The sequence below is a fragment of the Clarias gariepinus genome, chromosome 24, assembly GCF_024256425.1.
Source record: "Clarias gariepinus isolate MV-2021 ecotype Netherlands chromosome 24, CGAR_prim_01v2, whole genome shotgun sequence".
NCBI classification, from domain to species: Eukaryota; Metazoa; Chordata; class Actinopteri; order Siluriformes; family Clariidae; genus Clarias; species Clarias gariepinus.
Window position 1 is genome coordinate 8,073,808 of NC_071123.1, and position 25,841 is coordinate 8,099,648.

At 38.8% G+C, this 25,841-nt stretch overlaps 2 protein-coding genes across 2 annotated transcripts in view; one reads left to right on the forward strand and one right to left on the reverse strand.

Moving 5' to 3' along the window:
- Window positions 1-845: 845 nt before the first annotated feature.
- Window positions 846-9,994, reverse strand: hpda (4-hydroxyphenylpyruvate dioxygenase a). The gene is made up of 14 exons (XM_053485584.1): window positions 9,926-9,994; window positions 9,705-9,731; window positions 9,423-9,485; window positions 7,434-7,538; window positions 7,289-7,331; window positions 7,075-7,157; window positions 5,925-6,014; window positions 5,742-5,848; window positions 5,571-5,648; window positions 5,115-5,277; window positions 4,061-4,132; window positions 3,561-3,683; window positions 3,042-3,158; window positions 846-1,207 (listed from the first exon to the last, which is right to left on the reverse strand). Exons 1-14 carry the CDS (start codon window positions 9,926-9,928, stop codon window positions 1,094-1,096), a joined length of 1,188 nt encoding a protein of 395 aa, XP_053341559.1. The 5' UTR covers window positions 9,929-9,994; the 3' UTR covers window positions 846-1,093.
- A 13,024-nt stretch (window positions 9,995-23,018) lies between these two features.
- Window positions 23,019-25,841, forward strand: part of mtmr4 (myotubularin related protein 4) — a 72,063-nt gene continuing 69,240 nt past the window's right edge. The window contains exon 1 of the mRNA XM_053485055.1: window positions 23,019-23,075. The gene's annotated coding sequence lies outside the window, so the exon portion shown is untranslated. The remainder of the gene's footprint in view (window positions 23,076-25,841) is intronic.

Below are 25,841 nucleotides of genomic sequence, written 5' to 3' on the forward strand. Positions count from 1 at the left end.
AGCCTTAATGTGGGAGCCCCTGGTGACGGGGAGGAATTGGACACGACTAAATTAGGCAAAAAATCGGAGAAAGAAAAACGTTTATAATGACAAACCCATAACACTTTGTATTTAATGAGCAAAAATGCATACATCAACACAGATTAAGTAATGATTAATAAACAGTAAGGATGGCTGATATAGAAAAATAAACAACGTCTGAATGGTGTGATGTCACCTGGTGTAAAGTGGAGTATGTCTTACCGCAATGTTAATTTATTATTTATGGGTGCATTAATTGTTTCAAAACATCTTTTATAATTCTTTCTATCACTTACATTATATCAGCTATACACAGCTCATTCCCTCATCAGCCTTTTTATGTTAAACAGACAAAAAAAACTGTTACACTAAAACCAGAAAGTGCAAAGTTGTCCATTTTGAAAATGATTAATGATTGTTGTGTTTAATTTTAGACCTGTGGCTTGCTAGTATTTAAACTGCCTGAGCTGTACTTTTAAGGAAAATTGATCGACCCTTTCTGACCTACCAGATTTAAGCATTGATTGGCGCTGCGATATATATTTAATTTGAAAAAAAAAAAAAAACTGATGTCTTAATAAATTTTAAAAAATAATACGCATTTTTCATACTTACAGAAACAGTCTCATCTAATTCATTATGCACATAGTTCTTTATAAAGGAGAACCTCTTATAATGTGGTGCCGAGGTCCACTGCCTGAGTAAACATTTCGCTCCAAACTGGACTTTCAGCATTTCTCTCACTAATGTACACTTCCTGAACTTCAACAAATAATGAATGGCCGTGCTAAAGACAAACAAGATGCTCGAAAACACAGCTTTAATCTCCACATCTGTAAAATCCCATACAATAAATGATCCCAATACATTTTAGTATCATCAAGAGTATTTAATTGATAAAACATTACAGTCACATGTATGTCACATGTATGTCACTGTAAGTGCAAAAACTTTGTGAGGTTAAAGTGTATGAACTGGTGGCTTTCTCCGGTTCTATTCCACGCATTCCTGCAACATTAGTAGTCATGTGCTAATCTGTGCATGACTCTTTTACACCAGTTGCATGAATTTGTTAATGAAAATTCTTGGGCATGCCGTCAGCAGTCAGGACAGTGAGGTTTCCTCTGGCATCCTGGTCTTTCTCAATGGCCTCGAACAAGGATTTGAAGTTGCCGGCCCCAAAACCCTGAAAAATATTCGATTGGATCAAAACACAAGCATACGGTACATAACGACAGACCGTACTGGTCGAATGATTCACCGAGTTATTGAGTCGTTTCTGAACACGGTATGTGATGAATGAGTGGAATAACTGTCTAGGTGTTGGGGGTTGTTTCGAAAGTTTTTCCGCTTCAAAGGAATTGCAATGAATGTTTTGAATGTCGAAGAGATTGTTTTAAGTCTCAGCACCTCTTTGGTGTGGTTGGGGCAGAAATGTCCTGTCTTCGGGCATTTCCTCTACTTCATACGGCTGAAAATGCCCCTAGTTAATCACTGGGCCTGTCCAAACAGAGGCAACTACTCGATCTATACCAGTCCTGAGGTCCTTCCTGTTCTGCATAGTTTTGCTCAAATCCTACTTATTATTTAATTAATATTATTTAATTTTATTTAATTAAATGTATAATACTTATGCAAGTGTGTACTGTTTTTTCGCGCGCGCCTATCAAAATGACATTTAAAAAAAAATTAAACTATGCATCAACAAAACTATTTTTTATTATTATTATTTTACTTCTACAAGTATAAATGCACATTTTCTATATATTTAATTACCCTCACGATCTAGAATCAATAGTAAGTGGAATGAACAAACGTTTGGATGGCTTTCGAGTTGTAATGCCTCACAACATTCATTTGCTAAGCCTTAACTTACTTAGAACTTTTCCTGTAGGTCAAGAATTATCATTAGAAATACAAGAAACGTTCAGGTCAATCTGGGACTTACGATGAAATTTCTCATAAATGAAGGCGTGAAGCCATTTGACATTTACTAGAGACTCCAAGCACAGTACCAGTACGGTGATGAGACTATTAGCCGAAGTACAACTTTTGAATGATGAATATGTTTTAAAAAGGCTGTATATCTGTGAAATAAAAAGATCCAGGCAAAATAGATACACGCAATCATTCACCAAAACCACTTGCATGTAGTCATTGCCACATCCCGCGTACAGTCCTGAACTTACTCCAAGCTATTTCCACACCATTAAAGAAGTTCATGGGAGGCCAATATTTCAGATCAGTCCGATCATGGTTACAAAAAAGTTTTTTGTACATTTTTACACTCTAGTGTATTAGTGTATCAGGCGATTAACCAGTATAGAGAAATATGGGTGGGTTTTACCATTATAACTGTGTTCTGTTATTATGCACGATCAAAAGTCCCGATTTGACTCGAACACCCCTTGTAACAATTCAAGAGTGTCAAAAATTCTTTGACTCTTCAAGCCTCGTTGTAACATTCAACTATCATGAGTTCATCTCAGCAGTTGACTGAGGATCTCTAAGGTAAGCTAACTGATCAGGGGAAAATCAAGATATCAAGAGACTTCCAGCTCAAAATGCAATGCATGGAAGAGTCATCAGGAGGAAACTTTGTTTGCGATGTTGACAAGTAATGCACTCACTTATTGTCTATATTAATTAATCCTATATATAGGGGGGCCTGAACAAGGTGTCAATCCATCGCAGGACACACATACTCACACACATACTCACACACATACTCACACACATACTCACACAAATTGGGAATTGCCAGATCTAATCTGCATGTCTTTGGACTGTGGGAGGAAACCCACCAAGTACGAAGAGGGGATGTAAACTCCATGCCACAGCGGCGGTAATCGAACCCGAACCTAGTTTTTAATGCTTTTAAGGATGGCATTTATTTTTGTAAATGTAATATTAGTTTTTTAAGGACCCTTGTAAAAAATTATTGCATGTGACGATAGGCAGCTTTTTCCACCCCTTTTTTTTTGGCACACACATGCATGTATTTTTCTTCAAATACTTACAAAGTGGTTATGTCTCTGGATGACCTCTAGGAACAGAGTGGGTCTGTCCTGCACGGGTTTGGTGAAGATCTGCAGCAGGTAGCCCTTATCGTCAAAATCTACTAGGATTTTAAGCTCCTATGAATAGACCCAAAAAAGGTCAAGAAAAAAATAAACGAATATCAGAATATCAGAATGTCCAATGTCCAGACAGATTCTTATTATAGGATATTTGTCTTGCAGCCGGGACCCCTGGCCGAAGCTCCTCTTATGGAAATGAATCAACACTCTGACCAATCAGAACTGAGAATTTGGCATGTTCTCTGGATCTAGCTAAAAAACTCTTAGTAACGTATATAATATATTTTACTATGAAAGTTAATTTTTTTTTCCTGAGAATGATTCATCATGTTATGGAATGAAAAATAATTGTGGTGTTTTCTCAATATTATACAAATGTCAAGTCTCCTTTATGTATGTAGACTAGCCCTAGGTGAAAAGCATCCCAACTAGATGTGACTTGTAAGTCTGATGTCTCACCTGCAGGGTCTTCAGGTCCTCCTTCACTTTGATCTTGGCAGCCTTGAGATTCTCACGCAGGGTGTCGTAATAGGTGTCTGGAGTGGACAGGAACTCCATGCCCCGGGCTTTCAGGTTCACTATCTGATTCCAAGTGAAAATAGAGACGACATTTATCAAGAATATGTGACATAATGTGGCTAGACTTGTCCGCAGCATTTTTAGATATCACAATAGATTATGCAGACGGATAGACATACTGATAGACAGTTAGACAAACAGGAAACTAACAGACAGACAGACAGATAGATAAAAAGTGAGACGGACAGAAAGTTAATTAGGCATACAGACATATAGACAGACAGACATATGGACAAACAGACAAACTAACAAACAGACAGACAGACAGAAAGGACAAGACAAGATAGATAGGCAAACAGACAATTAGACAGATCGGCAGAAACTAAAGACTGTGCCGTCTAGAAGCAGCAAATCTAAAACCATATCAGAACAGGACTCACTGTTTCGATGATGTTTGAGGTGTTCAGGGCAATATGCTGAACTCCGGGTCCTCCGTTATAGTCAACATACTCCTGATGGTGTACACGTACAGACACACAAACACACACACACACACACACAATGAACCAACTCCAGTGAAGTACGTTATTTATATACACACACTCATTTTGTATGTCTGTCTATCTAATTGTCAAGCTAGATATCTGTCTGTCTTCTTGTCTCTGTGTACTCTATCTCTCGAATTGACTTTCTGTTTGCCTATCTATTGTTGTCTGTCTTTCTGTCTGGTCATCTCACTATCAGCCAGCCTTTCTGTCTGTCTGTCTATCTGTCTGTCTGTCTGTCTCTGTCTGTCTGCTGTCTGTTTGTTAGTTTGTCTGTTTGTCTATATGTCTGTCTATCTTCCTGTATGCCTAATTAACTTTCTGTCTGTCTCACTTTCTGTCTGTCTGTCTGGCTACCTGTCTGTCTGTTAGGTTTCCTGTTTGTCTGGCTGTCTATCAGTATTTCTATTCGCTGCATACTCGTCTGTCTGTGTATCTGTCTCTCTATGTCCATCTATCTGTTTGTCTGTCGGCATGCTCGTCTGTCTGTATATATTTCTATTTGCCTGTCTGTCTTCTTGTTTGTTTTTATATATGTCCATCTTTCTGTCTATCTGCCTGTTTGTCTAACTGTCTGTCTGTCTGTCTGTCGTTCTGTCTGTTGTCTGTTTGTTAGTTTATCTGTTTGTCTATACGTCTGTCTATCTCCCTGTATGCCTAATGAACTTTTTGACTGTTTTTCTGTCTGTCTGTCTACCTATCTGTCTGGCTACCTATCTGTCTGTTAGGTTACCTGTTCAGTATGTCTGTCTGTCTGTATGCTCGTCTGTCAGTGTTTCTTCTTGTTTGCCTGTCCGTGTTCTATATCGGTTTAAAATCTGTGCCTGGCCGTGTCAAATCTGTTGGTTTGTACTGTATACATGTCCATCTGTCTGGCAGTCTGTCTGTCAGCATGTCTGTCTGTCTTACAAAGTGCAGTTAGACAGGCATTTTGCTTAAATTTGATGACCTGGATCTGTGATTTCTTCCTCCCTGGCGCCGGCTCGTTGATGGGCATTTTGATGGTCTCCTCATAGTTGGCAACCACGATAGACCTAAGAGAGCTGTACTGAGTGTGGATCTGTTTATCGTCTATGGACCAGAACCGGTGGAACATCAGACACTTTTGGTACCTGAAACAAAAGACAGAAATATAACATAAATAAAAATTACAAGTAAAAAAGCACACAAATGCAAGATTGCCTTATAGTGCTTCATGGTGTCATTATGTACAGCAGATTGATACAAAAGAAGGATTTATAGAAGGTTAAAACTACAGAGGCGAAAATCCTGTATGTCCCTATTTAAAGTGTTCACTTTAAAATGACATTGCCTTTACTGCCAAGTGATTTCTATGAAACGGTTATTATTGATTGCTTATTCTGGGGTTTTGCCATCGGTACGTGAGCTGCGTGCAGACTCGCACCAGTCTGATATTGGCACCATTTCATCATCTGGCTGGTTTCCAACAATGTGGTCGATGAAGTTCAGGGAAATTGGAGGCCTAAAAGTAAAAAAGAAAAAACAAATATTAAGTATGTCAGTATAAATATCTGAACTTATTAGACTAAGTCCCTGTTTTTCTATTCACACTTACAATTTAGGGAGCAGTGGGTCTCTAAAAAGAGGTTCATGATAGCCAGGTAGATACAGGCCTTTATAAGGGGTTAGGTACTCCACAAATGTGTGGGTGGTATCTCCATACTGAGAGGGGAAAAAAGGATGAGATCTCAGGGTTTTACTATTAAAGCACCGGCTTGTGTTTGTGTTTGCAGCTTACCGTTTGTATTATGGCATATTTTACTTTGCCAAACTTGTCCTGTTCTACCCACGGTTCTTTAACAATCACTGCTCCTCTCTCTTTGGCTTTCTGTTAACACACACAAAGCAGCCGTGTTCCATAAAACTCATCTTTTAAGGCTTTGATGCAATTCTGTCCTTGGACTTAGCCACATTTTTTCCTTAGTGTGACATCAGCTTCAGTGAGGATCAATATGAAGGCCAATGCCCCTGTCTGACAGACGTAACCACAATGTTTCATGCCGATGAGATCCGAGGCTAATATTAAATACATAAACATAACACTGTTGATTTAATTAAATTGAAGGATAGATCTTTAAAAAAAAACAAAAAAACATATATATATATATAAAATCTGTTATAAATTACTCACAGGTAAAAAAAAAAAAAACTCAGACTCACAAGGGGTCACAACCTCAGCAAAACATTGTTGTGATATTAATGAGGAAACGCTACAAATGTTGCAAAAATGACATCAAAACCAAAATAATACCAAAATAATGGCCAGGACTCAAACCCTGACTACTGCGGTGTCAGCACAGCCTGCTTACCCATGGATCACAAAGAAACACGGTATTACAGAGTATAAGATGCGCCTCAGGGTAAAATTTCTTAAGCAAGAGGTAACATTATACTACTAAGAGATGCTTGACATGATTAACGATAAATTCCAACAGGGAATGCTAAACCCTGTTCGAAACTTAACAGACTTTAAATCTGGTCAGTCATTGTGTGAATGGATGTTAATCTGGATCAATGCTCTAACTAAAGGTTGAGATTTCCTTTTAAGTTGAATTTGCAAAGTTGTGTTTGGGTCGTTCTATCAACTGTGAGTTACAAACACAAGACCCAGATATACACCTGAAAACTGGACCTTAAATACACCAACCAATTGGACTCACATGAAACAAGTGCATGTGTTCAGTGAAGTAGGAAGCTGTACTCCATAGTACATCTCTGACACGTATTTTTGATTGACATGAATTTCAATCAAAAATATTTTGAACCAGTTTTTAATGGGATTTCAAAATATAGTCCATATTGATAAACGCAGGGCCATGAAAATCCTGATCTGTCTAACCATACAGTACTGTATATCTAACATCTTAATATATTTGAATACCATTTACCTGGACTAAAAATTCACAGTTTTCTACTTGGAAGGCAATGTCCTTAACAGCGTCGCCGTGTTTGATAATGTGCTCCCCCATCTCTGTAAAGACAGATGCAAACTGCAGACTAAATATGCAGACTAATGATTATGTACAGTATATTACAAAGTCTTTAGAGAACCACAGATCATACTGTATGTCTTATAGGTAAATATAGAATGAGGAGATATACCTTCGTTTCCGGGATTTAGAGGAGACGCAAATTCGAATATAATCTGTGGGAAAGGTTATGAGTTATAAATATGATTTGATCAGGAATGATACGAACAGTGACTGATGCTCTGACAGTAGCATGGTACCTCTGTCCATACACCTACCTTGTCTTGTTTGATGACATGAGACACCAGCTCTCTGCTGCCTGTCTCTAAGCCTTTATAGGCCAGAGGCTCAAAGCCCATCTTATCACAGTAGAAGGCCGCCGCCTAGAGTAGGACGAAGGCAAAACGGGACATTTCTGTCGTTCATATTTTTTGTTCATTTTCTATGTTATATGAGGCTATAACTTGACATGGTGATTATTCTTTAATCAAGCACGGCCACATAAAACACCGAAACCACAAGTGAACATTTTGAGACCAATTATCTCACGATTGTGTTCTGGGTAAAACAAAATTTACGGCTTCAAATTGTGTAGCTCGAGCCCGCAACTTAATGTCATGTAGAAAGTGGCTCCACATCAAACTTTTACGGTTTTACGGTGTTGAATTAGTCATTATGTCTTTATGTATAATTGTAAGATTAAAGTATGTTTTGTTCTATTGATTTATTTTTATTTGATGTTGAAATTATTTTAACCATTGCACAAAGACACTTTTTTTTCTATGCATATTTGCACACCATCTTTCTCCCAAAAATATAAAAATTTCACAATTTCTTAAATGTTCTTGTACAGTATATTTCTATTTTCGTACAGCATATTTCTATTTTTAGTTTTATTTTTCCTAGTTCGATTTTATTTTTATTTTTTATTAAATTTTTCTTTTATTCATATTTATTACTTATTATAAGCTTTAATTCTCTTTTTAAGGTCACTGGCGGTCGTGTAAGCATTTCACTACATTTCGTACTGTGTATGACTTTTTTATGTGACAAATAAAATTTGAATTTGAATTTGATTTAAAATACAAAATACAATAAATCTGGACACACTTTCTCAGTTTATTGATTCGTAATCGCAAAAAACTATAATAGTTTGTAGCTGTTATATATTATTTCTGGCCACACCTTACTAAAAAATACCCACAAGGTCATCTTAGCGGATCTGTAAATTCTTAAAAACTGTTTGTGAATATTATTATTTTTTTCCTATATTTTTGTTATTTGGAAAACGTAATTATGTAATTATGCAATAATTATGTTGGAATTGCGAGTAAGACATACCAAATTGCTGCAGAAAATCTATACAAATTAATGTAATAACAAATAACACAGTAGGGTGTACATGTTCACTAAACATATGCACATGTGCACCAAAACTATATCAGTTAATACCTGCATATCCAACTGAATAGAGTAAGAATTGCATAAATATATATACCATACAGTAATTGCTGAACATGTATTTAGTATTCTAGTAACTGCTAATGTCATATACAAATATGCAGAGGTAATACTTAATACTTAGGTAAACTTAAAAGGTAAGTACTTATGTAAATTTGCTTAAGTTGATTGTAACCTTTGGCATTAATATACCTGAAATACAATAATATATCATGATTTTTTGCAAAATATATAACAAGGACGACATAATTATTAGTCTACAGGACCTGTTGTAATCTTCATCAGTTACTATGTGCCTGAACTTTCAACATGTATGCTAGCAAGTGTACAGTTACAGGATCATTTTTGGGGAATATGAATTCTTCAATTCTTGTTGGAGGATAATGAGGATTTCATGACCATAGAATGATTATTTTATGCATGAAGGTTTTTTTTTTTTCAGAATCTATATGGTATAAATTTGACCTACATAAAAAATTAAATTAAATAAAAAACATAGTAGAGAAAATGAACAGAGAAATTAGAATCACTTCTTTCTTTGCTTCTTGTCAGTTTGTTGTAAAGCCTTGTCATATGTAGCCTACTTTGGTCAGTGTACTTAGCTATCGATTACTGTGTAAATACACGTAGTAACGACTTCTTTTGGCGTTTCATGGTGACCATTTTTTTCTTATATAGTTTATTTGTTTCAGATTCTGGATATATGTATATACGTCTGAATTATGCACTATAAAAATATTCCAAAACTGCATAACAGTTATTTTGATCATTCTTATTCTCAAAGTATACATTCTATTTAGAATTACCTGTTTAGCATTGCCCACCCAGAACGTCAAATGGTGGAACCTTACAAATTTGCCTTTCTCTGGCTGTAACACACACACACACACACACACACACACACACACATATATATATATATATATATATATATATATATAAATCCATATATAAATCCTGTTAATACTTTGTTTTTTATGGGTTTATTATTATGACAGTTACTTCATTGTGCTCCTGCAATACTGTTTTTATCCATAGAGTCTATTTCATAAATTATCAGTATGTTAGAGTTAAATTGATTATGTTACCTTTTCCCCTTTGTCAGTGTAGCTTGTCTAGAAAAAAAAAACAATATGTTGTTTTTTTATATTGAATTTATATTAAGAATCTTCATTCATTATTCTTAGTCAAATTTGACTTTAATCACATGATCTCGCACAAGTGTAATGTCCCCCCAGCTTTCTGTATCTATCCCCAATAAAAAATCAGTATATATTATAAATATATGTAGGTTTGGCTTCATACTCACCATGTTGCTGCTCTCGAAGGGCACTCTCACCAGGACGGAGAATCAAAAGCAATCATCGCACGATTTCATCTACAGGTAAGTACTCGCCTCAGATCTCACGCTGATTGGCCTTCAGTTCAACACCCCTTCGCCCTCCCTCTTTGAAGTCATGGTCCACAAACAAACACACATAACCTTTTATGCTCACCCTGCGACCAGGTCTTTCACGTTCATTAATCTGATAGAAAGAAAACCTGGTCTTAGGGCCACTTGACATAGTCCCAAACAAGCTCAAGGGGTGATTTCTTTTCTGTTCCTCTGTTTGACATGTGCTTTCAAGTTTCCAAGTCTGTTAATGATCCTTTGTCTTTGCTCACCTATTTGTCTCTTGAACGGGGGCTTGTTATTTAGATTAGTTTGTCTGTCCAAGGATGAACTGGTAAAGGCTTCACTGCAAAAGGTGAAAAATAGATTTATAAAACTGATTAAAAGTTTACTGAGGGAAGAATGGTAAAAGAAAATATTACGATAATAGTAAAGCTTTCCAGTTACAAACTTCAAAATCTCTTTTTAGATAATAAAAGTAAAGAAACAACCCCCCAGAAACATAAGAGATGTTTCTTTCTTTCTTTTTTTGTGGATTTTTTTTCAAGATTTTCTTCCTAATTTAGTCATGTCCAGTTCCTCCCCGTCACTAGGGGGCTCCCACATTAAGACTACTACTACCTATCACATGTTTCCCCTAAACCATGTGACGTGAGCTGACTGTATCTTCTCAAACTGCTCACGCACCGTTGTCTTTCAGTAAAATTTCACACTGATTGCAAAATATTATTATTAATTTACAAAGAACTGAATAGTCTCACACCACAATGACAGAGTAAACTACTTGTATGCTATGGTCTGTCATGCCTACTTTGATGACCAGGTGCAGGCTATATTTGTTGGTACCTCGTATAATGAAGGCAACAGACAAGGGCCAGAGCTCTTTCAAACAATACCCCACACTTACTCACTCATTTAGTTCAGGGTCGAGGGGGCCTGGTGCCTATCCCAGGAGACTTGGAGGTGGGGTGCCAATCCATCACAAGGCACACACAAGCACACACTCACACATTAAAAACAATTTGGGAACACTGATTAAAATAATCTGCAGGTCTTTAGACTGTAGGAGGAAACTGGAGTACCCAAAGGAAACCCACCAAGCACGAGGATAACATGCAAACTCCATAAACACAGAAACGGGAATCGAACCCGGACCCTGGAGGTACAAGGCAACCCCACAGTAGTAGAAAAATTGTTCTTCAGTCAAGCCTTTCTCTCCCAATTCTTAATTTTTTATTTTTTTTTTTATCTTAAGTTAAGGAGCAGGTCAAACTCAGACTTTGCTGCATCATGTCCCAGGGGGCCCACATGTTCATGTTTTCTTCTGGCTTTGTTCAAGTTGTGCTGTCATAGCTATCCCTGCTGCACTACCTACTTACACTATACATAAAATGTACAGTACATTGAACTTATTTAATATGTGCTAGTGAGCATACCTGTTTATCTTTTAACCCTCTCTCTGTCAAACTACACATGGTATCCTGACCCTTTGGACTCTTCCGACGTGCCTAATCCATCCTGGTGAGCCACTTCTGTTTGGAGTTCCTATCACATGTAGACATTGTACTGCTGCTGAGAATGGCACCATCTGATTAAAGATTTAGTTAAAGATACATACAGTGACTACTGAAAATGTTTTTACTTAGAATTTATTAAAGTTTTGCTAGTAGTTCATCTGATAGTTTTAAGACTGACATTTCTGCAAACAAAAGTCTAAATTAGTGAACAGTTTGTAACTTTAACAAATCGGACACCATGTTAAAATGAATTTACTGTTATACAACTGTACTTTTGACCATCTGTCATGCCTACTTTGATGACCATGTGCAGACTTTTTGTTGGTACCTTGTTTATTAAAGGCAACAAAAAAGGAAATTTTCTTTACTCATTTTCTCCACTATGTTTTTTTTATGTAGGTCAAATTTATACCATATAGATTTTGAAAAAAAAGTAGGAAAAAAACTTCATGCATGAAATAATAATTCTATGGTCATGAAATATTAATTGTCCTCCAACAAGAATTCAAAGAATTCATATTCACAGGAAGTTCAGGCACATAGTAACTGATGATTTTTTTTTTTACAGGTACACTGTAAAAAAAAAAAAGAAAAAAGAAATTAATAGTATCACTCAAATCCAGTGTCCAATATCACCCAATAGGGCCTGTATTCGCTACGCACAAGGTTTTTTTTTCCTTGCCACTGTTTCCTCCAGCTTGCACATTTGAAATAGATTAATAAAGTTTTTTGAATAAAAAATGTATATCCTGCGTTTATATTTCTGCAAATGGGTGGCATGGTGGCTTAGTGGTTAGCACTCTGGCCTCACACCTCCAGGCTCTGTGTTCGAGTCCAACCTCTGGAGCTGTGTGCATGAAGTTTTAATGTTCTCCCTGTGCTTGGTGGGTTCCCCAGTAAGAAAAAAAAATACACTTTGGTGTATTAAAAATATATTGAAATCTTCAATAGTACATTGCAATTATACTAACAAAAATTGGTACCGTCAATTGATATATAAAAAGTATACTAACATCATGCTTTTACCAAATTTTGTGATTAAACTTTAAACATACTTCAAAATAATTGTATTATAGTACACTTAAACATATACTTTAATTAATTACACCGCCTTATGCACGTATTTACCCATTATCCCTGGAGGAGACTAAAGCGATGGAGGAATATGTGCAGGAGGCTCTCAAGCAGGGTCTCATCAGCAGGTCAACGTCTCCAGCTTCGGCAGGTTTCTTTTTTATAGAAAAAAAAGCTGGAGGCTTACGGCCCTGCATTGATTATAGAGGACTCAATGCAGTTACAATAAAGTATAAGCACCCACTGCCACTGGTTCCGGCCGCTATCGACCAACTCCGAGGTGCCTCCATATTCACAAAACTCGATCTCCGCAGCGCTTATAACCTCGTTCATGTACGTAAGGGTGACGAATGGAAGGCGGCGTTTAGCACCTCATCCGGTCATTATCAGTATAACGTAATGCCGTATGGGCTAGTAAATGCACCTGCGGTGTTTCAGGGGTTCATGAACGACGTGTTTCGGGATATTTTTAACCGTTGTGTCGTAGTATACTTGGATGATATTCTAATATACTCAAGGTCATATTCCGAGCATGTCAGTCATGTAACCACCGTCCTTCGTCGCCTGCGCGCGCACGGGCTGTATGCGAAGGCAGAGAAATGCGAATTCCACAAAAGGGAGATCGCATTTCTCAGCTATCGCATAGGGCCACTGGGGGTCGAGATGGAGAAATCCAAGGTGGAGGCGGTAACCAAATGGCCGGAACCCCGGTCAGTAAAGGCGCTACAAAGTTTTCTCGGGTTTGCTAACTTTTATCGGCGATTTATTCGAAACTTTAGTTCGGTGGCAGCACCCCTCACCTCCATGCTCTCCGCCGACGCGGGGGTCGCTTTCCAAAAATTAAAAACGGCCTTCACCACCGCACCTATTTTACGGCTTCCCGACCCCGAGAAGCCGTTTATTGTAGAAGTAGATGCTTCCGAGGTGGGGATCGGGGCGGTGCTGTCGCAACGCCAAGGGCAACCTGAGAAACTTCATCTTTGCGCATTTTTTTCCCGAAAACTGACACCTGCCGAACAAAATTATGATATCGGTAATCGGGAACTGCTCGCAGTTAAAGCGGTGTTAGAGGAGTGGAGACACTGGCTCAAGGGAGCCAAACACCCGTTCATAGTCTTAACCGATCACCGAAACCTCAAATATATCCAGCAAGCAAAGAGATTAAACACTCGCCAAGCTCGCTGGGTGCTGTTCTTTACGCATTTTCACTTCCACATCACCTATAGGCCAGGTTCAAAAAATAAAAAAGCAGATGCGCTGTCACGCTACTATCCTACTCCTATACCTATAGTAAATCCAGAACCTATCTTACCTGCTTCACTCATAATTGCCCCGGTGACGTGGGATCTGGATGCGGAAATTACCCGGTGGGGGCGTGAGAATCGCATAAAATCATGGTGTCAAAAAAGAAGGGTTCCCTCTTTCTTGCTACTGTTGAGTGTCCCCGCAACCGAACCTATGTCCGGGAAGCCTTTCGTAATTGTATCACACTTGAGGCACATACCAACGTGTCTTCGGGACATCCCGGCGTGACCATCCCGTCAGCCATCCAGGTAGCCGAAGTCCTTTTTGAGTTCGTGTTTCGTTACTATGGCATACCCGAAGATATTGTTTCCAATCGTGGTCCTCAATTTATCGCCACGGTCTGGAAAGCGTTCTTCCAGAAGTTGGGGACCACTGTTAGCCTAACGTCGGCTATCACCCCGAGTCGAATGGACAGGCAGAACGGACTGTCCAAGAACTCGGGAGATATCTTCGAGCATATTGTAGTGGCAGACAACATGACTGGGCTAACTGGCTACTCTGGGCAGAATATGCCCAAAATTCGTTAGTCCACTCCACGACCGGCCTAACGCCGTTCCAATGCATACTCAGGTATCAACCTCCGCTCTGTCCTTGGGACACCACGCCCACCGAAGTACCTATGGTGGATGAGTGGTTTCGTAAAGCGGAGAAAGTGTGGGAAGACGCACACACTCATATCTCCCGAGCAGTCTCCCGCTTCAAAAGGTAAAGCCAGTGGTGCGGGGCCCCTTCGACGAGGGCACAGCAGAGCCTTCGCTCCCTGGGGCTGTGGAGATAGAGGGCGCACCGGCGTTTCAGGTAACTAAATTACTAGATTTCCCGGAGGAAAGGAGGATTACTCCAATATTTGGTAGAATGGGAGGGGTACGGTCCGGAGGAGAGGAGTTGGGTCCCGGCAAAGGACATCCTGAGTCCAGAACTCATTACAACGTTCCACCAGGAACGGCCAGATCGTCCGGCTCCCCGACCTCCGGGCCGCCCCGCTTGGCAGACAATCCAGCCAGGCCGAGAATCCCAACCTCCTCCGGTAAGACGCCAGGGGCGCCCTCGCCTCCCTCGGGAGGCCAGCCCTGAGGGGGGGGCTACTGTCACACCTGCACCTCCACAGTCCGGGGGATTAAGAGCTGGGTCTCCGGACTACTGAGACGCAGCTTTGTCCCCCCTAGTGTGTCTATATTGGTATGTCTCCCCAGCACTAATTATGTTCACCTGTGTCTCTCCCCTGTGTTTCTATTTAAGCCAGTCGAACCCGGAGAATCACGTCCGTGCACTGTTATAGTCATGTTTGTTTGTCGCCCGTCACTAACTCTTCACATCTACAAGTTTCCTCCTCAGGGCTGAGTCAGAGTCTGCAGGGTCGGGGTAAGGTCTGTCGCAGACAGACACGTTTTCTCATCAAGTTCAAGTTCGAAACGCCAGACAGCGGGCTGGGAAGCCCTTGCGTATGTCTCTTTTTGTTGGGAACTAATCTTCTGTGTTTAAGCGTTCATCTGCCTGCAGACTCAGCCTGAGGAGGCTCGGAAGAAGCCCGTTGGGTTACTTTAGTTATATTTTGTGTTTTTTTTTGTTGAAAGAAAAAGACTTTCTGAAACAATAAACAAGAGACTATATATTCACCATTCCTGCATTTTGCGTCCTCTAAATCCACATCCAGATCATGACAATATACTTCAAGCATACTAATCAATAGTCTGGAGCAAGTACACTTAAGTATGCTTTGGCATGCTAAAATTTTATATGCTTTGCATTTTTTTTACTTAGGTTTTCTCAGGGTATTCTGGTTTCCTCCAACAATCCAAAGACATGCAGATTAGGCTAATTTGTGTTCTCAAATTGCTTGTAGTGTGTAAATGATTGTGTGTGTATGTGTGTGTGTGTGTGTGCTTCTGCCCTATGGTAGATGGCACCCTTTCAGAGTGTCCCATCTCGTGCCCTAATTGAGTGAATGAGAGTGTAAATAACTATTGACCACGTTAACTGCTTTGTTTAAAAGGTCAAAATCTTTTCTATCCATGTAAGTGATTAGACAACACTCTAGATAAATGGATCTTTTAGGTTTTTATGCAAACTTGCGTAGTCCGTGCTAGCTTCAGTGAAATGGGCATAGTGTAAACATGCTTCTTTTATATATCACTTCTGGCAAAGCTATTTTTAGAAAAAGCATTAAAATCATGGTGTCAAAAAGAAGGGTTCCCTCTTTCTTGCTACTGTTGATGTCTTGTACGTCACAAATCCATGGTGCTCCTCATAAACAAACTTGCCATACAGTGGGGCAAAAAAGTATTTAGTCAGCCACCAATTATGTAAGTTCTTCCACTTAAAAAGATAAGAGAGGCCTGTAATTGTTATCATAGGTGTACCTCAACTCTGAGAGACAAAATAAGGGGGAAAAAATCACATTGTAGGATTTTTAAAGAATTTATTTGCAAATTAAGGTGGAAAATAAGTATTTGGTCAATAACAAAATTTCATGCTAGTCCATGCTAGCTTCAGTGCACACTGTAATTAAAGCAAAAAGGGGCTTTTCAAATATTTGATTTTATGAAATATATTATAAATATTCAACTTTTTTACAGTAAAATTATTTTTAATACAAATTCCAGTAAATTAAAAAAAGGAAGCAGAATAAAAGCCCACTGTAATTCCTAATAACCAAGCGGTAAAGAGAGTGATTTATGGTTCTTGAACAACAGAGGGAGCAAGTTAACCAATATTCATCTATTACAGCATGCTATGTTTCTGAAGGCTTCGCTCTCATCCTCTGCCTCTCAGTGTCTCTGTGATCATTCAAGACTGGTATTTCCTTATAATATAAGCTGAATTTAAGCAATAAATCATTGTCAATTTAAAATCCAATTCATTTTATTTGTTTATTATGCTAAAATAAAACTCTTAAAGCAGAAATAAGAAAGACGTTTTTACTGCCCCCATCTTATTGCTTCCTGCTTAACTTCTCCTTTCCAATGAATCTGTCCTCATTGAGCCTGAGCCGTGTAACAGCTTTGTGTGGCCACACCATTTTGAAGAGGGAAACTGGTTCAGCTGGAGGATTAACCGAGGGCGAGCAGTGTCGACAGGTCCTACTCCGTAATACACCTTACCCAAAAATTAGGCATAGTTCCTGGTATGAGCCACTGCATCTGTAAAGAACGTATTGTATGGAGCCAATAGAGCATTAATAAGTGATTAATTTGTTTTTGACTCCAGGTTAAGATCCTTTTGTTTCCAACAAAAAAATATTTCATGTTAATGTGATGTTTTTTGTTTTTTTGTTTTTTACAAAAGATGGGCATTCCCTCACCACTAACCCTACGCGTTTTTATCATTACAGTTTAAACTATTCAGCTATTTTATATCCACCTTCTTGAACAGGTCCGAATTTGGGCATAGTGTAAATTTCAATCAAATAACCTCATATCAAGTTAGATGTCAAGTCACATCAGTTAGTTTTTTGCGTTATCACTAATATAATACAGTCGGTGAGATGTCTTTTCAATTTCAGTTGATAAATACCTTATCGTTCTGATCCTTCAACAGAGTGGAGAAGATTTCAGTTTTAAAACCACTTTAATGAACACTATCCTTTTTTTAAATATAAAAACACATGCTTTTTTTTTAATATACTGTACAACCTCACTTCTGGCAAAGTTATTTTTAGGAATAGCAGGGAAATCATGGTGTCAAAAAGAAGGGTTCCCGCTTTCTTTCTACATCACAGGTCCATAGTGCTCCTCATAAACAAATTGGCCATACAGTGGGGCAAAAAGTTCTCCCACTTAAAAAAGATGAGAGAGGCCTGTAATTTTCATCATAGGTATACCTCAACTATGAGAGACAAAATAACAAAAAAAAAATCATTCTTTCTCTTCCAAACACAAAGTTCTATTTTGGTTTCATCTGACCATATGGCATTCTCCCAATTCTCTTCTGGATCATCCAAATGCTCTCTAGCAAACTTCAGATGGCCTGGACATGTACCGTCTTAAGCAGGGGGACACGTCTGGCACTGCAGGATTTGAGTCCCTGACAGTGCAGTGTGTTACTGATGGTAGCCTTTGTTACTTTGGTCCCAGCTCTCTGTAGGTCTATCACTAGGTCCCCCGTGTGGTTCTGGGGTTTTTGCTCACAGTTCTTGTGATCATTTTGACTCCACAGGGTGAGATCTTGCATGGAGCCCCCGATGGGGGGAGATTATCAGTGGTCTTGTATGTCTTCCATTTTCTAACAATCTCCCACAGTTGACTTGTACACACAAAGCTGCTTACCTATTGCAGATTCAGTCTTCCCAGCCTGGTGCAGGTCTACAATATTGTTTGACAGCTCTTTGGTCTTGGACATAGTGGAGTTTGGAGTGTGACTGTTTGAGGTTGTGGACAGGTGTCTTTTATACTGATAACAGATGGCATTAATACAGGTAACGAGTGGAGGACAGAGGAGCCTCTTAAAGAAGAAGTTACAGGTCTGTGAGAGCCAGAAATCTTGCTTGTTTGTAGGTGACCAAATACTTATTTTCCAAAATTTGCAAATAAATTCTTAAATTCTTTTTTCTTATTTAGTCTCTCATAGTTGAGGTACACGTCTAATGAAAATTACGGGCCTCTGTCATCATTCAATTTTGGCTGACTAAATACCGACTATATCTCAGGAACCAAACATGATAGAGTAATAAACTTGATCAAAATAGAATTTCTATTCTCCATTTTACTCTATTTACATATAATATACTGAATACTATCAAATGAATTGTACCATAGTGCACTGTAGTGTCAGATAGTTACAGTATGTACTTAGACTAGGACATAATTTTTTTCATAGAAACAATTAACACGGTGGCACAGTGACTTAGAGGTCAAGCCTTACACTTTTATGGTCTGAACTCGTTTCTGACATCGGGATCTGTGTGCCTCGGTCCTGTGTGCATGGACTTTGCATGTTCTCCCTGTGCTTGGTTGGTTTCCTCCCCCAATCCAAAAATAGGCAGATTAGGCTTATTTCCTGTAGTGTGTGTGTGTGTGTGTGTGTGTGTGTGTGTGTGTGTGTGTGTGTGTATGTGTGTGTGTGTGTATGTGTGTGTGTGTGTGTGTGCGTGTGTGTGTGTGTGTGTATGTGTGTGTGTGTGTGTGTGTGTGTGTGTGTGTGCCATGCAATGGATTGGACACCCCATATAGGATGTTCCCCTTTCTTGGGTTAGGCTCCAGGCTCCCTAGGACACTGTATACAAGATAAAGTGGTATAGAGAGTGAGTGAGTGAGTGAGTGAGTGATCAATTAACACAGACTTATAAAGCAGATAAGATTCCGTTGGTGAGGGAATGACTTTTACAGCTGTGTATACTGTCGCTGCTGTAATGTAATTGAAAACAAGAAGTAACTTGTTTTATAATATACAGCTAACTATTTACTGATGAAAAAAGCATGGTGTTGTTGATTAATTAATAAGGCAATAGACAAATGGCTGTGGTATAAAAAGAATTAAACACTTTGCGATATGTTGTTATAGATCTTTACCTGAAATTCCCCTAAAAAGCACCATTTTCCAGTTACCTTTTTCGACCATATAAAAAAGGAACTGCAATCTGTGTGTCTCATTGGTTTTGTTTGATCTGTTATCTATTCCATGCATCACTGCATGTCTAAATATAATCGTGTGTGTGTGTGTGTGTGTGTGTGTGTGTGTGTGTGTGTGTGGGTGTGTTAACCTTACCACCTTAAAGTTTGTGAGTGACTACCATCAAAGACGAGGCCAGAAAGCCAAAAAAAAAAGCACCAAGCTATGAAGCAGCACTGCAAATTCACAAATTTTAATCCTAAGGCCCAGCACCATGTTGGGTAAAAACCAAAAAGCATTTCAACCGAAACATCTTATACCCACTGTCAAGTATGGCGGTTGAGGAGTGATGATTTGGGTTGTTTTTGCAACCACAGGACCTGGGCACCTTGCAGTCATTGGGTCGACCAGGAACTCCTCCGTATACAAGGGGATTCTAAAGACAAATGAGAGGCCACCTGTCTGACAGCTCAAGCTTGATCCAAATTCGGTCATGCAACAGGATCTGAAGCACACCATGACATCTACATCAGAACGGCTGTCTAAATAAAAGAATCAGAATTTTGGAATGGCCTAGTCAAAGTCCAGACCCCAACCCAATTGAAATGCTATGGTGGGACCTTAACTACTGACTCATGGGGTGGGGGGGTACTTGGTAATGCCCACGTGATTTCTTATTTTTTGGCTTAATTTTTCTTAAATGAACACAAAAAGGCTTTACATGAAAATGCGTGTGTGTGAGAGATAAGTGTAGTAATCTCCTCCGCCACGCCAACACCCACTCACAACACGAATCTACCACTTAATAACCTCTCTCTTTAAGACCGTTTCTGTTTGTCTTACGTTAATAATTGCCTTGAATAGAGCTGTGTGGCAATCATGTTACACCGGGGTCGGATTAAATGGTGCAGACCGTCATGCTCAATAAAATGATTAAATATTCCTCAGCTGCTGCTTTGCTCTAATAAAGGACAAGACAATGCAGATGACCTGATAATTAACCTAGAATTGCTTTTAATGGAGAGGTTTTTATGTGAAGTGTTGGTTGTTGAGGGATTAGCTGCTTGTTAAATCAGTGTTAGGTACAGTATATGGACCTGGACTGGATCAATTCATATAAATGCCCTGAGGACCATGCTCATGAGTCATGATGGATATTAACTGTTTCATGAATACAAAGCCTACACTTTCCATCACTTATGCTAAGGGGAAAAAAAATCTGAAAAAGGACTGTAGTATAAAAAGTGGCTTGAATAATTACAGGTGAGATTGAGATTCTCACTGAGATTAAAAAGGATCTTTTTTTCCCAGTTTAATATTTTTACTGGTAAACTTTGGATTAAAGTAATTATTACTGACAAACATGGAACGCAATCGGTCAAACGCTCTAATTAAACAATTGTTAATTTGTTCCGAATGTCACATTTTATTCTAAGTTCTAAATTGTATGTTTATATGTGTTATTCTTGTGTATAATTGTAATAACCCATCAAATCAAGCTTTTGTAATACTAGTAACTAAGCATTAGGACATTTTATCGTTATCAGTTTGAATATGAAACTGAACTAAATATGCGCAAGTATCACTTCCCTGTAAACGTAAATGTAAGCTGTTTTTTGGTTAATCGTTCACATTATAGCTGATTCACATTGACTATAGTTGAAGGAAGCCATAAGTAAAATAGAAATAAATATTCTTTTTAGAGATGTTTTGATTTGTAAGGAAGTTACCATATGATTATGCGAATTCATTTTATTTCTTATCACTAAAAAAAGAAGAAGAAAATGGAAAAGAGGAAGTGGCACTTTCCATGACAATAAAGAAATGATATCATATTTATTGGTTCAGTGATCATTTTTCTTATTTTTCGCCAATGTTTTGGAACACATTTGAATGCTTCACATGAAACCTCACATCTCACATCCCACACGCACACACTGAATGCAAAATTATTATTTTTTAATGTTGTGCTTGATGCTGTGTTTGTGCACTTGTGCTTCAGCCTATCTGCAGTGAATATAATAATAATAATAATAATAATAATAAAATACAAAAACTATATATGAACTGGTTGCATACGTTTTTGCACCTCTTACCTAGTACTTAAAGCATCTTTTGCATGTAATACTGTACAACACTCAATTTTTGGAATCCACCTACTACTGTACATTATCATGCTGGAGGGGGACATTTTACTTAAGGTGTCTTCAATTATCTTCAGCTGTCTAAACATTTTGTGCCAACAGTACTGTATTTGGAGCTATGCATGATTCCCTCTATCTTACCCAGAGCCACAGTTTTGGCCAAAGAGAAGCAGCTGCACAGTATGATGTTTTACATGGATATGCCATCCTTTGGGTGAAATATGGTATCTTATAGAATATCTTGTATCTCAGCAGACCATACAACCTTTTGTCATACAGAATGGGGTAATTTAAGCAGCCCTAAAAGTTCCTGAGGGGCTTCTGTCTCAAAACATTCCCTACCTCAGAGCACAGACCTGAAAAATAGGAAAAATAAGTGAACACTTGCGTGATATTTCCCCAGCTCATTTAATGTTACTGAAGGTCTCTTATCCTTCCTAATATTTTTTTTATTCTTTCATCAATTTTGAAGGGACATCCTGTTCTTCGTAATGTCACTGTGGTGCCCTATTTTCTCCACTTGCCTTGGGCATGGTGTTCCATGGTACAACTGATGTTTTATAAATGCCTTTGCAAGCCCTGCCCTGATTGAGAACTTTTCACAATGAGCCCTATACATGCTTTTTGGGCTCTTTGTAGCCCATGGATTCAATAGACAGCTAAAACCCAAAAAGGGAATCAAAAGAATCCTCCAGAAACTGCTGAACTTGACTTTTTTTTTGCACTAAGCAGCAATCAACGTATTTGTTCTCTCTCTCTCTTAGTATGTACGGTATATATGTGTGTCTGTCTGTTTGACTGATTAGTATTTACAACAGGTGTACAGTTTTACAACATCTATCTATCTATCTATCTATCTATCTATCTATCTATCTATCTATCTATCTATCTGTCTGTCTGTCTGTCTGTCTGGCTAACTATAAATAACAAAGTACAGTATGTCTGTTTGACTATAAAGCAGCAATTAACTAATTGATATCATCTAGCTACCTTTCTCTTATCTATCTATCTATTATCTATCTATCTATCTATCTATCTGACTATAAATAACAAAGGAGCAATGAATTATTGATACACTCTGCTATCCATATATCCTCCACACTGTCACCAACATACTGCGTTACCCCGTGCCATCCCTTTAAACAAAGCACGCGCCGGGACACGTGACCCGATAGTGCCGCGCTGTGATTTTCTATTGGTCGGTTTTGTTCCCAGGCACTTGCGCGCGATTGGCGGATGTGTGGGTGTGTTCGCGCCTCGAGCTCCGGCATCAAGGCGACCGCTTCGCCCCCAGTCGTAAGAGCTGATTGGTTGTATGGCTCGAGCAGATTACGTCATGTGAGTAAGTCTCGCCTCGCCATTGGTCGTGCGAGACCGATAAGTCAGTCGCGATTGGCTGACGCATGAGGTCATCGCGAGTGAATGCGGAAGTCGTGTGGGCCATACTGAGTCACCGTTGGGTCAGCTGATTCTTTCTGAGTGAGTAACTCGTCTCGACTAAATCGTATTATTTTAAAATGCACGTTTTATTAGTAACCTTTAGCGCATGTTCATGTTGAATGAGCTTGTTTTTGTGTAGAACTTTATTTTGAGCCCTCGAGTTTCCGGTTTCTCCGAGTGTTTTAGGTTTGTGTCTGAATCGCAGGGCTGTGTCTAAAACATCGCGCGCTAGTGAAAAGACAATACCCCGCTATTACAAGGGGGTACTTCTGGGGCTAGCCCAAGCCTCGCGTGCATGTTAACTTAGCTTAGCCGTGGAGCTCAGGTGACTAAAGTTTAATCTAGCATCACGTGAACCGCCTTGTGTTTGTCAGAAAAGTGCAGCAGATTTGGTCTCTTCATCACCATATGAAGCTCGTTTGAGTTCAGGGGCGTGGCCATGGGGTTACCCAGGGTGGCCTAGAGCCAGCTGCCACCCTTACTACTCTGATCTCTGGCCAGTTCATATTCCTAAAAGGTTTATTTTTACTGTTTGCCTGGCTCATATTTAGAAATCCTCATCCTAATGTTGTATGTGTTTACAGAAAGTACCTTGAATGCTAATGCAGTCAGATCATCATATAAATTTTTCACCATGTTCTGAATTGTGTGGCGTCATCCCATGTGTTCTCCCCGTTTCTGCTACCGATCCCAGATGCTGACTTAAAATGTAAAGCTTGTTCCAGTATGTTAGGGAGCAAGAAAAATTTTGTTTGATTATCTCGATTACGTAATCAGGATTTAATTTTAGCTTCTGTATCAGTGTAAGGTTGGCATCGGGGCACAACATCGGTGCTTCGTAGCTCCAGGTTCAGCTGAAATTTGAGGATTATGGATTTTTTTTTTTAGCAATTAATGTGAAAGTTGAGCTATTCACACATTGGCAGGTAGTGCAGCATCCTGTATGGTCAGTGTTGCCAAGGAAAGTATCCATTGGCTGTTCTAAAGATTGCTAGACATGGCTAAATGATGTCATTGTGTAATTTACACAATGTCATGACAAAAATGAGTAGGTAAAAACACCCTAAATATGTTTAGAACTATACGAATATCCTGTCAAATATCTGTCAGATTTTCTGTCAAATATCCTGCTTGTATAAAATGTTATTTATTTTTAATTAAAGCACTCAAAATAAGAGAACACAATAGAGCAATGATATGCAAGTGCTATAACAAGTCTGTTAGCTTAACACAGTGCATGTAGCAAGGTTTTTATTATTATTATTATTATGTGATAAAATGGAACAAGCTAGTGTTTTGCTAATTGTATAATAAAGAAAATAGATAGAATACAAAAGGAATATAGAAGTTAGTGGTAATTAGTTAATTTTACTATTTAATATATATATATTTTTTTTTACATTTTTAATGTCACAATTCCAACCCTTCTCCTTTATTCAGGCTCATAATATATAATATACAGACATATAATATATGTATATATTAGAGGGGTCTGAATACACTCTAAATATAGCAACAAGGTCCCTAAGTTGAAAATATAGCAACTTTGTGTGGTAGGAGCAAATTATCTGATTATTTTGTTTGGAATTGAAGAAAAATTTATATGATAATATTAAATTAGAATATTTATAAAATCATACTAAGGGAATCACAATATTTATCAAATTGGCACCTGGTCGACTGGTCCCTGAAGATTTTGATCCCTACTTAATACTAAACATTTTATGTTGGACCTGTTGGCAAACTGTTGCTGGTAACTTATTATTAATAGTTACTTTTTTTTTTTCCTTGTACCTATTTCATTCCCACGTTTCCTCTGCCAAGCCAGCCGAACCCTCCAAGCTCCACTGCCTGTGTTGAAATACCTAACTGATGTGCCATGATCATGTTACAGGTCAGGGCTCCACTTTAAATAGGCACATGACTCGCTCTGAATTTGGGCCTGTATGCTCTAAGGGTATGTTTGTGTTTCTCCATAGTAATACCGTAGCTGTGTGCTGCTGTTCTCGTCCCCTGTGTGTGGCAGATAGTTACAGGGCTGGGATCAGAAATTACTTGTTGCTAGAAACTTTAGTTTGTTGCCCTGAGCACCGTGTTGAAGAGAATAAAGTGCTTGTGAGGCTAAAAAGTCAAGACACTGTTTTGTTCATAGAATGTAAAAGAAACCTCAAAGATGTTTACTAAGCAGCTTCAATGGGACTTGTAGTGTGTGTTGCAGCATGTTCGTGGTCTTTCACTCAAAAGGTGTCATAAACTGCTTGCAGTGTTTCCCAAAGCTGCCAGCATAAGCATTTATGTATCAGACGTCAAAGGGGAACTTGTGTGTGTTAGGTCGCCTTAACGTCGTGTCCTTCAAACAATGAAACTCACTGGGTCATTTGAGATGTTCTAAAATCCACAGACGTTATCATGTCTACCAGACACCCTCCTGAGCGATCATGTGAGTCAAGTGATGTGATTCAGAGAGCCCATATCAAGAGTTTATTTTAAAGGGAAACTATATAGGTGGGACGTAGTGACCTGTCTGTCCCAATGTATACAGGATATAAAAACGAGAACAGTTTGCATGACACAGACGTGACATGGCCAAGGACCGTGAACTGGATTATGCGTGTACCGCGTGGCCGTCAAATTCATGTGAATGGGTTGGGTGTACCTCACCTAATGTTAAGGTCTTCTGGGATAGGCTCTAAGCTTCCCGCAACTCTGTACAGGGTAAGCGGTATAGAAGATGAGTTTCGCTGTTTGAGTGCATCTGCATGTGACTCAAAAGTAATTAGGGGCATATCTGTATATAATACTGTT

Excerpts from the sequence above, each read along its gene's own strand:
- hpda (XM_053485584.1), bottom strand. Across the intron at positions 6,015-7,074 it reads ACTGTGAATTTTTAGTCCAG|AAAGCCAAAGAGAGAGGAGC; the intron begins GTAAATGGTATT and ends GTGTGTTAACAG. Across the intron at positions 3,684-4,060 it reads CCTCAAACATCATCGAAACA|ATAGTGAACCTGAAAGCCCG; the intron begins GTGAGTCCTGTT and ends ACTTGGAATCAG.